This window comes from Clinocottus analis, unplaced genomic scaffold, assembly GCF_023055335.1.
Source record: "Clinocottus analis isolate CAN_PGR_092001 unplaced genomic scaffold, fCliAna1.0.p SCAF_228, whole genome shotgun sequence".
Taxonomy (NCBI): Eukaryota; Metazoa; Chordata; class Actinopteri; order Perciformes; family Cottidae; genus Clinocottus; species Clinocottus analis.
In genome coordinates this window covers 2951-20672 of record NW_027175963.1, presented here as the reverse complement: position 1 = coordinate 20672, position 17722 = coordinate 2951, and the positions used below count along the sequence as shown (strand labels likewise).

The 17722-nt window shown below is 45.6% G+C and overlaps 1 protein-coding gene across 1 annotated transcript; it reads left to right on the top strand.

The window, feature by feature from the left end:
- The first annotated feature begins 5915 nt into the window (after nucleotides 1-5915).
- Nucleotides 5916-17160, top strand: LOC137793382 (protein APCDD1-like). The gene is made up of 4 exons (XM_068589476.1): nucleotides 5916-6080; nucleotides 13900-14080; nucleotides 14982-15501; nucleotides 15641-17160. Exons 1-4 carry the CDS (start codon nucleotides 5993-5995, stop codon nucleotides 16412-16414), a joined length of 1563 nt encoding a protein of 520 aa, XP_068445577.1. The 5' UTR covers nucleotides 5916-5992; the 3' UTR covers nucleotides 16415-17160.
- Nucleotides 17161-17722: the final 562 nt, after the last annotated feature.

Below are 17722 nucleotides of genomic sequence, written 5' to 3'. Positions count from 1 at the left end.
GAGATGAACCTTCCCGTGGAATCCAGTTAGCCGGTCAGTTCGGTCAACTGGGACCTATAAATGTATTTGGTGACAGCTCAGTGTGTAAAACCAGCACACAGCTCTCACAGCTGCTCCACATGCCAACCTCTGGAGCCTCGCTGGAGGGTACTTGTGTGGTACTTGTGTGGGCGATTGTTTGCGAAAGCAGCACAGTAGCACGAAGAACAACTCTGCCTCAAAACTTCTGTCAGCAGCTGCATAACTGCTTCATTAGCCTCTCATTGTCCGTAAGTGTTACAACGTTAGCTCATCGTTTGTGGCGAAACACTTGAAATACAGACCCGGACTGTTTGGCTGATTCTAGTTGTTCTGTCTCTGCGATTTTAAAAACAATCAAGGATTTTCTTTGCTTCAGTTCTTAGACAACTCTGAGCCAAAAGACTGCACACAAACATCTAATATGTCAAAACAACTCCAATATACTTCATGTAAAGTCTGTAAAGGTGGGTTTTGTGCAGGGAAATGTCTTAGTTCACTCTTTTGATGTCTTGCAGAGTGATTGAAAAAAAGCTATATATAGCATAATGTCAAGAGACGTGGATGTAAATTCACACATGCTGCTGAGAAAATAATACAGAGCTCTTCTTCAAATTAAAACAGTACATAAGGGGAAACTCAGGCTTCTGATAATCGAGATGTTTTATCATAGTTTGAGCTCTGAGAAGACAGCATCCTCTTTAGAAACACCAGCAGTCAGACGTTCAGAAAACAAAGGTTGGCTCGAGATAAAATAGCTAATCAAGCCCTTTGATACCGCAGGCTGATCTCAAACTCTAGCTTTATCTAAGAAAAGTAATATAATTATTGATCCCACAAAATACATTTGAATGTAATTATTGTAATCGCAGAAAAGCATTGTTGGTGTTCGGTGTTCAATGTTGACTTATTTGTCACATAATTTCCACCAGTTCCGCAAATACTCAAACCCTTTTTATCTGAAACTATGTTTTTGTAATTCATGTGATTGGCGATCCAACAGTAAGTCAACCAACTTATCATAAGAAAGACGGTTTTAAAAATAATTAAACGCGTATGGTGTGCCACTACGTCTGAAGGCAAAAAGCCAAAATGAGGGGTGAAAAGCCTGCTGAAAAGACGTAACAATGGAGAAACCGCTGCACATGTCTATGCACCAATAACACTGGAGTTGTAATAATCGTTTAAGGGAACAGATGTGTCACAGATGTAAACACATCTTTATAACCAATGATGACTGCTTGAAAACCGACAGCACTACGATAGTAGATGGTAACAGCTCTGCCCTTTGGAATATTTGAACCCAAGTCGAAGTAACGATGGCAGACACGATGGCATTCCTCCTCTCGATTGCACTGTAACGTGTTTGGACATCTGCAGCCGGGTGGGATTACGACGTCTCAAACACGGTGGCTATCTTTTCATCAGCACATTGAGGAAACATCAAAACATCCCAGAAACTCAGACCTCTCCTGATTACGCCACCCAGCACTGTCAACAACGTGAGCTACACACTGTTCAACAAACCAGGACACCAGTGACCCTCTGGTTCGGGTTCTTCAGCAGAGTGAGATTGTACGGACAAAGGGTGAAGAATAATGTGCAAATGATGTGGGTGTCTTTCTTTCTCTGGCCGTATGTTTGGAGTTATGCATCGTGCAGATAAGAGGATGTGAATGTGTGATGATTAAAGAGCAGAGGCCTATCAACAGCAGGCTTAGCGTGTGTGAGGCGGTGTGTCGAGAAGGCGAGCGCATATCCTGTTTGTTAACCACACACACACACACACACACACACACACAGAAAGAGAGAGACACTGAACCACCATTGAACAACAGAGGAAGCAGAAGGCATGTTGCACTGTGGGATATGATTGTTTTCAAAGTTAGAAGAAGAGAGGAACAGGAATGCAAGTGAGAACGTGTCATCAGGAATAAATAGTCGCGATGTATTTGTTTGATGCAGATGGACTTTCAGCCACTGGAGGCGCCATCGGCTCGTGGAGTGACCAGAAAGCGGCTCGATCCAAACAAGCAGACCACAGAATGACCACCGTGAATAAACCCGGTCTGAAGTTCTGTGGGAGTGTGCAGTCCATGTGTATGGAGACGTGATTATTCAAGTGTGTGCGCGTGTGTGTGTGTGTGTGTTGATGTGCAGGATATGTGCCCAACCAAACACACACACACACACACACACACATACATACACACACCACACACACAGCCCACCGTGGACGATAGCTTGCGCTCGGTGGAGGAGTATTAGTTACAGGTTTGAGAAATTATTTGATTATAAAAAAGCACCGACTGTGTGTTCTTAGGCAACGGGTGCCAGCTCCTGTATGTGTGTGCCAACAGGCAGAGGCCAGTGTGTGTGTGTGTGTGCGTCTGTGTGCGTGTGCGTGTGCGTGTGTGTGCATTCCTGTGAGGGTCCTGAGTGGATCAAAGCCGCTGCCACCCCAGGCAGTGTCCTCCTGAGGGAGCCAGCTGTCAGATCTGGGATCAGAGATCAGCGGCGTCCGTCCTCCCGCCTCTTCGCTCTCTGTGGGGTCCGTCACAGCAAGTTAGCACTCGGCCAAAGGCACTGATCAACAATTAGATTAGGCTCTCCCCAAATAATAGCTGTGACCACTGGCGGAGAGGATTGGACCGTCCACAGGAGTAGAGGCCAAAGAAAGAGTGCTGTCGTTTTTTATTTTCAGCAGTAGCATAATAGTTATGATAATACAACTACTACTAATAATATTGTACCGTCACAACTCTATTCTTGGTTACAGCGTTAGAGTTAATATGATGGTTTCACTCTTATGTCTTTTTTAAAACATGAAACAACGTTTTATAAAACCCCAGATTTTTTCCCTAAACAGGAATGAAGACACATGGACTCAGGATGAGACTTTGAAACTGGTCAGAGTCCGACACTTTGTACGCTGTCCACCTCCAGTTCCTGTGAGGTGCAATAGTGTTGCACTTCTTTCACTCAAGGATACGTTGCCGATGAACATAATACAGGAAAGCAGTGACGCTTCTTCCCACAACGTATCTGGGGAAACAAATGATAAGGTCTACTCTCTGTTGGAGACGTTGGTAAAACATTATCGGAAAGGTACAATAGAGAAAATGGAAATGGACAAATCTTGCAGCAATTTTAGTTTGTTCTTAAGGCACCCATGTTGGTATCCACTGATCAAAACCACTTTCTTTGAAAGTAAAACTGAAGGTAAGTGCCCCCCAATTTCTCCATTGCACCGGAGGTCGGTCTGCAAGATGTCAAAATATAAATCACGGCGAGGGATGACGGCAAAAAGTAAAAGAATAAACGACCAGATCGTAAAATAAAATGAAACCGGATCATCATCGCTTGCGTAATACCCATCCATGTGGTGTTTCATGACCTTGAGAACGTGGCACGAGACTGTGAGAAACCTTTCAACATACAGCTTCCAGGGAAGAAGAGATTTCGGCGGACTTACAGTTGGCAAAGGATTGTTAATATAAGCAAGATGATGCATTACACATCTTCCATATAAAACACGGCACCGGTGGTAAAATGACTCAGCCCTACTGCATTGGCTATTGACTGAGTGTGTGTGTGTGTGTGTGTGTGTGTGTGTGTGTGTGTGTGTGTGTGATCATGTCTGGAGTGCGCGCACCCCTGACAGTATGTGCCAGTGCTCTGGTCAGCCCACCCGTCGTCAATGTGCTGCCAACTTTCACTTGGCAGGCACTTTGAAATCTTTTTTTTTTTATTTTTTTTTTTTTAACCTCTGCGGTGGTCAACAATGTCAACAGCTCCGTCAGACCACATGTGTACGCAGAGCATATGAATCCGTGTGACTGGAGCGCTTGTGTGTGCATGAACCTCTCTAATAGGATGCGATATGGGTTTGTGCAAACGGGGTGTGAGCAGCTGCTGCAGGTTTGAGTTTGACTGAATTAAAGGGCCACTTCACCCATTTTTCACACTCGGTGGCGTCTTGCCCTGTGCAAAAGTTTTGAAAATATTCGCCTCGCAGATTTCTGCCTCCATCCCAATAAAATGGAGGTGAATGGAATTTCATTTGTGGTTCGCCGACATTAAAACATGGCGTTTTCCCAGAAACGGCGTTCCCATTACGCTCAATAAACCACAGGCCTCACTGTCCACAGTTTTCATTGGGACTATTTCTTTGGTCGAAGCGAGTTCCAATGAAAACACTCATGCAGACGAACCGGGACAATAAGAGACGTTGCTGCGGACTTTTTTTCGAACTCAAAATTAAATAATTTTATCCAATTACAAACTCATGCTGTGTAACCAAATATTGTTCAACCCGACGGAACTTTATCATAAATTTGAGAGGATATAGTGTCCGAAGAGCAAATATTGTTGTGGGCTGAACTTCGGAGAAAGTGATGCACAAGACATTCAAAAAGAAATGTCATATGATTAAATGTATTGGGTTTCAATATTTAGATTGTTATGTGAACATTGTATGGCTTCAACAAAGAGGTGTAAACTGCTAAATATTATATTTGATACTATCACATGATATCAACGAGGAAATACAAAGAAACCGGATGTTTAAGGGTTAACAAACAAGTTGCTTTAAAAATACATAAATTCCTCAATGCATTACTTATTGAACCAGTAAATATTCAACTAACTACATAATCAGCAAAAGCAAACATTTAATTATTACAATGTATTAGTTATAAGTGTCAACACGTGATATTAACACATGTAGAAGTAGAAAACAAGACGTAATAAGATTAAATCGTGTTTACTGTTCAAATCCAGGTGATTCCTGAATTATCAGGATAACGTCGAGATAAGAACACACAAAATATAAATAAGAGCAGAGAGAACAAACCCCACAAGTTGTCTGTTGAAGTAATGGAGCATTACTGTGGATATGGGAATTGTAATGTAATCACTGCATTTCAAATTGCCATCCCTTACACCACTTCTAACTTATCGTTATTAACTTATCGCAATTCTTCAACTTTATTGGGGCGGAGGCAGGAACCTCAGAGATGATTATCTCAAAACCATAAATTATCTTGATGGCTAAAAACCACAAAAGAGCTACGGTAGGTAAGAAAATATGTTGTTATCTTTTGGGTTGTTGTACTGTAATTCGGGTGGAGCAACTCCTTTTTAGCAACTGCCCTTTTGCACCTTGCTCTAAAAGCTCCACCGTTTGCTTTTGGAAGTTTGAAGCTCAAACACCCTCTCCACACACACACACACACAGACACACACGCACACACACACACACACATGCACACACACACACACACACACACACACACACACACACACGCACACACACACACACACACACACACACACACACAGAAACTTTCTCTATCTCTGCCCCCCCTCCCTCCCTCCATCTCTCTCTCTCTCTCTCTCTCTCTCTCTCTCTCTCTCTCTCTCTCTCTCTCTCTCTCTCTCTCTCTCTCTCTCTCGCTCTCTCAGCCAGACAGGAGTGCACACAGACAAAATACTCCTCACACACACACACTCGCTGCACACGCATCGAGTGGAACAGATCCACAGAGCCGCACAGTAGTGAGGCAACGGTGTGTGATTGAGAGAGGGAGAAAGGGGAGTGGAGAGAGAGAGAGAGAGAGAGAGAGAGAGAGAGAGAGAGAGAGAGAGAGAGAGAGAGAGCATTTACTCTCCCTCTCTCCCCACTTGAGGACAGCAGCAGTGTGGAGAAGTTGCATGAAGCGTGTGTTTCCAACTGGACTTTTATATCAAACCATGGTCGCCAAGAAGTGGAGGTAGAAGAAGAACAAGACAAAGAAAAAGAAACTCCCAGCTGGCTGAAGGACACCGGCGCTCTGAGGGATTACTGGACTCTCCTCACAAGTGCTCGTGTCATGGTGATATCCTGCATGACCGTCTCTTGCTGACGTGAAGGAGTCTGTGTCCTGGAGTTCCCAACGATCAAACTTTGTTTACTGAGCCGAGGAGCGCGTGAATGAAGTGTGTGACGGACGCAGGAAACATGTTGAACGGACGTTTCAGTCACCTGTTGAGGGGAGTCTGGATGCTTTGGCTGTGGCAAGGTGAGTTCAGGCACTGTCTGGTGATGTGGATGACGTGTGTGTTACTCCAGCTCTTTAAACAGCTTTTTGAATCTATAATTTGCCTGAATTTAGGTCCATAAATTGCACGGATTTCCGTCCAGTGAATTTGTGCAAAAGTTTGATAAAGATTACAGCATTTCAAATATTTTTTTTGAAGAAGCTTAAACTGATGCTGGTGTTTCATAATCACATGGTCTATGACTCCAAAAAAAAAAAAAGGTTGTATCCCTTAGTATACGACTAACTCTAACTAACCTTATAGTTAGAGTTAGTCGTCTTAAAAGATTGCAGCAGATTTTCGCCCTGTAATCCAAAGCTTCTCCGCTATGAAAAGAAAAAACCAAGATAAACGCTCTCTCATGTGAGAAATCAGCTGAACACTTGCAGATTTAGTTTGAGGAACACATGGCAGGACACAGAGACACACAAAAAAATGGGAAGAGATTACAATTACAAGCAGGTTATTATGTCATTTGTCACAATTCAAATGATTTGCAGAGTTCAATATGTGGATCAGCGCTTTGAAAACCAAAAACACGGCCTACGCTGACGTTACACTTATGAATAGCGGCCTGTGTTCCCTCCTCATCTGTGAGTCTTCAAAGCGACAGTCGGAGGAGTCTTTAAAGAAGAGCTCTGGCCGGTGCCTTTAAACAATGGTTCCCTCGGAGCAGAGGAGCGTGGCCCTGGAACTAATGTTGCCATTACGTTAATGGCTAGAATAACAGGACACAGCCATTACTGACTTCACCTCGGGCTGCTGTGCGGAGCTGATTGTCCAGCCGGCGCGGCCTCAAAGGCAGAATCGCAGCGTTTTGCCCATCAGGGCTGGTTAAGGTGATGAGCGTGGGCGGGAGGAGGCATCTGCCCAGTTATCACGGAGAAACCCGCCTCCCTCATCCCTCCCTCCATCCATCCCGAGCCGCTTCAGTGGTGGACTGGTGGACTGGTATCTGCAGGATTGTTTTTTGTTTTTTTTTTCCTTCCCCGCTCAAGTCGAGAGGAGACAGGCGAGGTTGAGCTGGCGTGGCCCTGACCAGATGTCAGAGGGAGCGAAGCAGTTATTCACCCCGAACGGAGCAGGGAATTAATAAGGAGTTAATTTCAGGAGCGTGGAAAAGTGGAATTGTTTTTAATTCAGGAGAATTTTTTGACAGGTGTGATGTCATTTCCCTGAGGGGAAAAAGCTTCCAGAAGCAGCGTACTTTGAACCCAAACTTTTATCTTTGAAGCTACAAACACTCAGTTCTGCCTCACTTGATGAAGTGAGAAAGATAAAAGTGGCCACATGGAATAGACCACAGTGAATGTTTGGATGAGGTCTGGTGGATTTCTTGGACAAACGAATTTCCTGTCATGGGACAGTGAAAGTATGAAATAAACTGGACTGGATGGGAACATGTTGTGATCCCACTATCACAACTTTGTTTTCCCCCCAAAAACCCTTGATCATAAACATACAAATCCAACCTTGGATGCAGTGCTTGAAACAGACCAGATCTCCCAGAACATCTCCAAACCGAGCTTTTGGATGGCGGTGAAACTGAAGAAATGTCAGCGCACAGGCATCAACAAACCATCAACTCCTCTCCGTCAAATATCTGCATCTCGACTGCCTCGGCTGTCCGTCAAGACGAGATACACGCGATGCGCGTCAAGAGCTAATATAATCAGGAATCCTGGTGCAGCACAAAAAAAAACAGCTGAGAAAATGGTGGATGTGTTGGCTTTATGTGGCAGCTGTTGTACTCATGGTTAAGGTGTGAGATGCAGCATGACGATGTGTGTGTGTGTGTGTGTGTGTGTGTGTGTGTGTGTGTGTGTTATTGCTTTGCAAACAGGAGCCAGAGTTCGCTAACCACAGTGGAACTGGCAGCAGCGTCCGCTGGGCAAAACCTCTGTAGATCCCTTCTCTAAATAAACGAGGCCGCTGGATTAACCAGCTTACGCTGTGATGAAAAGACAACAGAAGGCCGACCACGAGCGAGCTGCCCCGGGAACAAGAGGGAGACTCCTGGTCCGGGAGACCGGCCTGCGAGATGCATGAGGGTTCAAGCCCGGAAAAATAGAAAGGGGGACTCAGGGTTAGAATAACACAACGGACCTCATGTTCTTTGAAAGACTTCGAAATCAACCTGACCTCCGGCTGACTTTGGCGACCAGGAAGGAGGGGTGGGAGTCAGAGAGAAGCATGGCACCGCAGCAAACGCTTTATGCTTTAAACGCTTTTTTGGTTTGGATGTGTGTGCTTGTGGATGTTTTCCCCTGAAACTATTGTATTTAGTTGAGAAGAAGACTTCTCTCGAGCTGATGAAGGCCAGTAAAGCAGTCAGCTGGCTGCGTGTGCAACCAAAATGTTTTCTACTTCTATACGTGTTAAATGTAGAATGTGTGACATTTGAAGGCACTTTTGACAGAGCTGGTTTAGCGACAAAAGTCAAGAGTAATGTCACTTTGTCCAGGTGAAAACAAATCCAACAACACACGACATCTTGTGTCGAGTGGACTGCAGACATCCCTTGTAACGGGTCGCAAGCCAAATAAAGTTGGGAATCACTGTCTTATAGCACCAAGACCCCACAATCTGGAGGAAAGCTCTGCGACTGAATAAGCAGCTGTGAACAGTGAATAATGTGCAGCAGTCACATAAGTATGTGGAAGCAGGATCTCTCAGCTACTGCAGCATCACACACAGCAAAAACACATGCACCTCACTAATCTTGTCATCACAGCTCATGAAGAAGCCTCACCCCTCCCTCCCTCCCTCCAAACCCCCTCAACCTCCTGACCAACTTCATGCACCTCATCAACCACTGACAGTCACACAGAGAAGAAAAGAAAAAAAATGAGACAAAGACGAGAAGAAGAAAAAAAGAGAGAAGGGCGGAATCTGAAATCCATCCGGGAGAAATGAGCCGTAAACATCACGGCTTTTTTCATCATGGGGAAGGGGCAGCGGTAATCCGTGGAGGGGGAGGCGGGGCCAGGAGGGCAACGAGCACTTTGGGGACAGTTTTGGAGGGTTTTTGTCCGGCAGCACTGAGGCAAAGAGAGATGACACAGGGGGGGTTACCACGCTGCAAGAAATGAGATGAGGATGGAGTAAAAAAAAAAAAAAAAAAAGAGGAGGAAACCAATAAAATACTGGAACATGGAGTAATTGGCACTGTTGTGCCATCGTTTTCATTCACCAAGAAAAATGTTTCTTTCACCATCACTGCCTCCACTTGGGCAGGTTCAATAAAAGCCTCGATAGAAGCAGCTATGCCGCAGACAGAGGTGTCTCTCTCTCTCTCTCTCTCTCTCTCTCTCTCTCTCTCTCTCTCTCTCTCTCTCTCTCTCTCTAATGAACGAGGCACAGGGTTGACTTAAACGTCAAGCACTTGATTCCTGCTGCGAGCCCCGAATCTGGGACCTGGTTTTCTTGTTTTTTCCAGGAGAGCTCCAAATAAAGAAGTATATAAAACTGTATTTGGACTTTGGCGCTGTGGATGAGACGTGAGACGCGAGAGAGGAGAGCGAAGGCCGCCAAACCGTAATCACAAACGCAAACAAACAAACAGAGTGCAGCCTGGAGGTCTTTTTATAAATGGTGTCCCTTCTGCAGTGTGTGCTGCAAATCAATGTGTGCAGTGTGTGTGCGCGCGCGCGTGCGTGTGTGTGTGTGTGTGTGTGTGTGTGTGTGTGTGAGACAGGATGAATATGGGAGCTCAAAGACAGGTTGATTACTTTGGCCGCTCATCAGTCGACGGCGTCGTGGGCCGGTGGTGACGACAGACTGACCGTCCAGACCACACGCAGGTCACGGGCCGCTGCGCTGACCCCTTGTGGGAGAGTCGTGATACTGCGTGATGAGGTGGGGGGTGAGGGAGGGGGAGGGGCTTGAGCGTTGTCGTTGCCTTCCTATGTAATTCAAGATTTGAAGTGTGTTGTTCAGCTGCTCCCCACGATGACATCAGGATTACTGCAGCAGCGCAGAAAGGCAGAGAGACGGAGAGAAAATTTGGCTGTAAAACTTCCCCGCGTATATAAATCAGGCTTGCACACAAACAGATGGGTCTATTTTGCTGTCAATCAACATATTAACAGCCCTGGCCCACGTGAGCGAGACGATGCATCACAAGCAGCCTTCGCCTCTCTCTCTCTCTATGTGTGTGTTGTTGAGGCAACCCAAGCGGCATGTGCGCATCAAAGGTTGTGTCCCGTTCTCTTTAGCGGTGAGGTCCACATAAAACAACAGGCAGGGGCCCATGTGAGCATTTAAACAGTGTGTTAATACTCACCCGTAAGAGATCCCGTAGGAGCTCCCAATGTAAGTGAAGGGGAACACAATCCACAGTCTTCGGTCTCTGCATAAATGTATCCCAAGGCTTCAGTCCGAGTTAAGTAATTCAAGTGAGTCTGTTTTTAGGAGTTCCCTTTTTGTGCCTCCCGAACAGCGTTTCCCTTCAAAATGACCATTTGATTTGAATAACTTTTACATCTAGAGCCACACATTAGCTTCAGAGAAACAATTGTGTTTGCATAATGTTCATAAGCATTGCTTCAGGACAGAGTACACTTTAATGTGGGAAGAGAATCATTAATTCAAGTGAGTCTTATTTTAGTACAAAGTTTCCTTTTTGTGTAAAAGATTTAAGCTAATCATTGACCATAACGCGTTGGTGAACTAAACACACTTCTTGACATTTTACCCTATGAATCCATGGAGGCCAGTGAAATGCTTTGACTTAATTGAGTAAAACCTCAGCCTGGAGTAATTTAAGGAAACGTTTGGCGTTGCACTTCATCAGTTCTGCATGTGTTGTGTTTTAGTTACGACGACGTAGGAAGCTCCTTGTTGTAAAACAGCATTTTGTTACATTTTTTCCAAGGCACACCTACGTTTTACATTTGTATACTAATGTGCTATTTCATTTAAAGCATGTACTGTTGTATCATGAAGCTCAGTTTATACTAGGCGTGCCTAATAAACTGCCATGTGAGCGTTTCATTCAAAATGCAACTATTGGCTTACGTCAGATTTATCAGTTTTACAGTAAATGTTATCGGTAAAAATACATCAAATCTGTCTCTGAAAGATGTACAATTTTGTGACAGGGAGGTGCAGACTGCATCAATAGGGAGGTTTCATGGGCCCTTGTGTGCAATAAATCAGTGGGATCCATCCACGGGTAAAACTAATAATATCTGACTGCCCATGTAGGAAGTGAATGAACTAAAACAGTCCCCGTCTCCTCCAAAGTGAGTTCGGGGTTGGATATTATCATATGTATTACAACATCGCCTCACTTGTGGTTGGAATAGGCTCTTTTGTAGAGGAATACTTTTAAAAAAAACAACCCACGATCAGCAATTTTGTTTTACTAAGCTGTGCCTTTATGAGTACTCTTTTAGTAAATGCAACCATATGTCCAACTGGAATAAGATCCAAGCGAGGGAGCGGGGCTGGATGACAAGTGACCTTAAGAAAGACTATAGAAATGTTTTGGCAAAAACAGACACACCAAATGACTCCACATCACACACTGCGAGTCTCGCCTCTGTCCGTTCATTGCACCGTAGGAGAGCAACCGCTTCGGCGACATGTTGCATGCCGCTACCAAGAGTGGATAACCCAAAACAGGCCGACTGGATGACTTGCAAGGATCAGTGGAAATTGTATTAATCCTTATTAGTATTTCTGCTCCGAGCTCCCCCGTGGGAGCGCAGCTGGGTCCGACCGAGCGGGTTCCCTCGCCAGCTGCAGTGACATGGAGCATAAACAAACACATCAGCGCATGGGGGAAATTGCAAACATGTTTCAGTGCCTGTGACAGGAAAAAGAAGTATTAATCATATCAGCAAATTGACAGGAGAAATGTGCCTTGAGCTTTAATCTGTTTTTGTGGTTTGTGACTTTATAGTTCCATCCAAATTCTGCATATGAGTGTGTGTCCATGTCTGTGTGAGTGTGTGTCCATTTCTGTGTGAGCATGTGTGTGTGTGTCTGTGTGTGTGTGTCAGGTGGAAGGCAAGGAAATGACTGTGCTGCACACATGTCTGTGGTTGTGGTCAGCATATGGGAAGCATTCCAGGAGTGAGGGGAACAAAAAAATATCCTCCCTCTGACACTAACAAGGTTTATGAACGCCGATCAGTCCGTCCGCCATCTTGCAGCCTTTAACGGAAGAAGAAAAAAAAAGTAAAACGTCAGACACTTTCCATTCAAAGAGAACAAACTGATCTGAGGCTCAACAACTAGCTCCCAGCGCAACTGGAGGCTCGACAGGTGATGTTCTCCCCGAGCGCGTCTAAAGTCAAATGTGAGCGAAGCGGAGTGAGATTACACCCGTAAAGCTGTCTGCCACAGATGACCTTGAGGAAAGTTGAGAAAGTGAGAGCAAGAATGCCAGAGCTATGAGGATAACGGGGAGCAGGAGAGAAGAAACATGGGGAAAAAGCAAGCTGAATATACTGACTTTCACAATTACTCTTATGGATGAGAAGATTGATAGCGCTCTCATATTTGTCTGTTAAATATAAGGCGGGAGTCAGCCGCTTGTTAGCTTATCTGAACGTAAAGCCTAAAAACAGAGGGAGACAGCCAGCTTTAGAGATTTGTGACCTCTGTCCAAAGGTAACAAATCTGCCTCGCAGCACCTCTCAAGCTCACTATTTAACATGTTGCATGTCATTTGTTGAATCTGTACCAAAAGTACGAATTCACCCTGAAGAATAAAAGTGAGTGGAGGCGTGTGAAATGAAAAACAGGAGGTCAGAAAGACAACAGGAGACGGCGGCGTCTGTGAGAACTCATCCTCCTTCGCCTTTTGACTGTTGTTTTGGGAGAATGAAACTGAAGCCATAATTTCACACACATTGCAGCGACGAACCCCAGTGGGTTTCCTGGCGTTGCGGACATGAGGGTACAATCAGAAAAATCCTCTTTGTCTCAACTGAAACCAGATCGCAGCCCTGCCGCGTCGACATCACACACACACAGACACACACACACACACACACACACACACACACACACACGTCTCTGTGCAACAACAAAAGCCAAGAGTGCAGTCGTGATGACCCAACGACAAGCAGACTGAATGCAGACGTGACCGTGCCATATCAATAAACGTTATAAAATGATGAATATGAATAATGCTTTCATTTAAATTAACTTAACTGTCAGTGTATGGGACAACTTCAGCGAGAACGTTCATCATAATAAGTGTTTTTTGATTCATATTATCAATAGATGTGTTTGGCTCGGCTATTAGAGCTGTCAGAGACCCAGCGTTTGGTTTATCTCACTGATAGAACTGCATATATATATGTACATATACCAATAGAGCATGCACTTCTGCAAACACACTCACTCACACACATTCTGCCTCCGAGCAAACCCCCAAAACGAGGCCTGTGTGTTGCAGCTGCCGGCTGATTGGAGTGACAAGTTTAAACTGTCTGCATCGTGGCCAACGTCCAGATCCACAGCTATGTATGGTTTCTATAGCACCCGCTCACCACTCATTACATGGAACATTTACCAAAATTACAGCCCTGGATCAGCATGCAGTCAACCAGAAGAGTGTTTAGGGAGAAGATCTGAATATTCCCTCATGGCTGTTATCCATTTCCTTCAATTTCTGATGAAGGAGGCCGTTAATAATCTCTTAGCTGAATCATTCTGGTGTTTCCTTTTCCTACATCCACCCTCAATCAGGCTGGACATCTAAATTAAGTGCAATGGCGCCTCCGTGTTTATCGGATTGGACACTGTTTACTCACTGTTTTCTGACTTTCCTGTTCTTTGTAGTTGTGTTTGTGGCTGGGACAGGGAGTAAACTCTGGGAGGTGCCCACAGCCTCCTTCACTTCCTCCTCCAACCTCAGTGAGAGCCGGTGGGAGCCGGACTGTCAGTACCGCCACCTACAGGACCGGGTGAGAATCACAGCGGACGTCCCCCCGAGACTGGACGGCACGTGGGTGTCAACAAGGTGAGTTTTAAGCTAAGTTGTTGTAGCCATGAAGTGCCCAAGCAAGGGTTGGATTATTAGTATCTGTAGTTAAAAAACAAACATGCCATTGTCTTTCAGAATTTGAATTGAAGCAGATGTAGACCTGAGATGTGGCTTTCAGTCAGACTGGAATCACAAAAATGCAGACTTGGGACTGGTTTTCAGGACCTGGTTAAATGTTCTATAAAAATATAATTATATTAATAATAGATCACATGCCTACTTGTCTGAAAGATGTCCCTCATAGTGCCAAAAAAAAACCCACAATCACCACTATGAAGTTATACTGGCCCACAACTTCATTTTTTGGGTTCACTCTCACAGCTTTCATCTGTGTTCCTTCCCAGCAGCAGCAGCAGGAAACAGTTTTCGGCTCTAAATGGCTGCGGTACACCATCCGTTTAGCATCAAACGACAGGCAGGTACAGTTAGAGACTGTAGCCGGTGAATAGAGCGGAGCATCTGGCAATTAAATAGCAGGATATTTCCCTCCGGAGTTGGTGGAGACCAAAAGCGGAGCTGCAAGAGAGTGAATGACGCACTCACTTTGTCAGAGACACGACTCCAACTGAATGATCATGTTTATGTTAATTATTGGATGTGTAAATAAGCAACTCTTTGCTCATACATTTGCCATATGAACCCTTTAAGATGACATGTCAGTGATGGGCTTAACATGTTTCTGCTGGCCCACAAAATCAGGGGAAAATAATTTAGATTTTGATAAGATTACCAGCTTTGAAAGTCAAATGTTAACATGTGTAGCTTTGTTCTAACGACCGCTTTTGCCTGAAGTCAACTGGAATCAGCTTTCCACGACACAATTAATCCGTCATCTTACTTAATTGTTCATTCAACTATTTCATCCCCCTGTGTTCAGGTGTGAAGTTCGGCCCGGTCCAGAGTTCCTCACCCGCTCGTACACCTTCCATCCCAGCCGTCACTTCCAGGCCCTGCAGCACTACTACACAGACAGCAGCTGCGAGGACCCGGCCTACTCCCTGATGATCAGGGGCAAGCTTCGCCTGCGCCAGGCCTCCTGGATCACCCGCGGGGCCACCGAAGCTGAACACCACCTCAGCAAGGTGGGCATCGTGGTCCACAGCCTGGCGGCCAAGCAGAGGCTGGCCTCCATGCTGCCTCCGACCTGCGTGGGTCTGACCCTGGGGAGAGTTGTGCCAGGGAAGCCACACGAGCTGTACAACACCCGGGCAGGGAGGGGGTGTCTAGAAGCGCTGGGCTTCTCAATGATGGAGATGGGAGTGATACGGGTGGAGACGCAGCACCACAAACATGGAGGGAAGGTCCAGGAGCTGCTCTTGGGGGACATTCACACTGACTGGACACAGAGGACTCAGTACAGACCAACAGGGTACCAACAGCCTCTGCAGAACGCCATGGTGAGCCTTTTGGTTAGACTTTTTCCTGAGCAAACATTTACATTTCACATTTGTTTGTATCACAAATTTCACATTTTACATGGGACTGGTTGACTAGATGCTAAATAAGCTGGTCTCTCCTCTTCTTGTCTCCTTGCAGCATCATAAGCACCCCTGCCCTGTGTGCGCTCTGGTGTACCGCTCTTCAGAGCAGCGCCCCCCGGTGTTGCACCGCAGCGCGGCAGCTCCATTGTCTCTGATTGGCCGCTGGGTCAGCCACCGCTGCGAAACCCGTCCCAATGTCCTCTTCCTCACCCGAGACTTCACCTTCGACCCCGAGCAGCACGCATGGCGAGGTGTCTACCGACACTACTCGGACCCCGTCTGCTCTCTGCCCACCTTCACCCTGCGAGCCTCGGGCCACTACGCTCAGGGAAACCCCTCCGCCAAGGTCTCGGGAGCCACTGAGTTCGTCTTCAAGGTCACCACGGTGAGAGTCACGGCTCTGGAGGAGTCCACAGCAAAGTTACTGAATGGGACGAGGGCCGGAAAGTGTGGTCGAGCAGGAGGTTGGGAGATCGGTGTGGAGCAGGACTTGGCCACGACAGATGGGTGCACCCTGCTGGGCATCAAGCTGCCACATAAGGAGTTCGAGCTCTTCAAGACGGAGCTGGATCACAGGAAACACCCACTGCTGTTCATCGGAGAGAGGCCGACCGACGGGTCCAGTCCCGACCGACCACAGAGGAGGCCCACTTCCTTTCAGGCTCCCATGGAGCTCTGCAGTGCGGGGGAGACTCAGCCTTCACGTCGCTATGGCTCAGGTTTTAACAGCAAGCAAGTCCAGTTAGCAGCCAGTGGGACAGCGAGACTGGCTCAGCTGGTGTTACTAGTGCTAGGATCTGCGCTGTGCAGCTGGTTCTGTGTTTATTAGGGACGCTGTTCACGAAGCAAGTCTGTTTCGCAGCTGAAGTCATTGATGGACAATGTTTTCTGGCAGATTTCTTTCACTCTTCCTCCATATGATGATGACCAACATGTGTGATGGTCAAGAAAAATCATGAGACACTCGGGAGAGCTGAATACATTTTGATATCTGGCGTTCAGATGCTGCCTGTAGGTTCACTTTAATGACTCTAAACTACAGCTGCATTTCTACCTAAAACTAATCTGTATATAAACCACCAGTATATACAAATGTCATCATTTCAGTATGTAAAGATATATTCTTTTATACGTCTTCTTTTTCTATAAGGATCAGATGTTCTCACGTCACAGCATAATTTCTTGTCACATGATTACTACAAAGCAGGATCACAGTGTTGAAATGTTGATCGGTTATTTCCACACCAAACTCAAAGCCATAAACTTTTCAGCAGACTTCACACCAGAGCTAACTTCCATCCCAGATGCAGTATAACTATAGCACTTTGTACAGAACATAGTTTTCTCAATATCCTGGAGAGAAAAGCTGAGACGTGGAAAATCAGCACTGTAATAGCTGCCATCCCCATTGGTCCAATGCCACTGTGGTGTGAACTGTTGCTTTATCTCTATTCTCTGTATTAGTCTGCTTTTCTATCAGCAGTTGATATAAACAGTCAAATGAATATTTATTTTAACCATTTATACTGTACTTTTTAAAAAGAGAAAGAGTTTTGGTCCAATATTTTAGTTAGTTTTGCCATTTCAGAAGTGATTATTTTCTATGTGTATTAAAAATGGCTTTTCATAATGTCTTGTGTTCAATTAGTCCTCGGATGACCAGACGTCCGGATTTTCAATGTCCTGTCCGGCGTCCGGCGCAGAAACAAGCCGGACGCGCATTTGTCCTCCTTTTTGGAGCCGCGCGACCATGCCAGCGTTTCTGAGGTTGGACTGTGAGACGCGGAGAAACGTCGATGTTATCATCTTCATAAATAGAACATCTTTGATGTGACGCGTCGAGTCTTGGCCAATCAGCGTTAAGATGTCTCCAGCGGCCGTTTCTCAATGTGCGATCTTCTCTGTACTTGATGAGAAAACTCACAACTGAAAGGTGACATTCTCTGAATACTACTGTTGCTCAGTCACAAAATGTAATTTTAGGATGTTTTCTTTTTTTTTTCAGGAAAAGGAAGAGAAGGGGGGGGGGGGTTCTAGTGGTGTGTGACATGAATTAAAGCGCAGTCTTGTCCAAAGTATTGGTGTAAAGTTTAAGCGCAAGATGAACCCTCGCTACATAAATTCACTTCAAACCTGG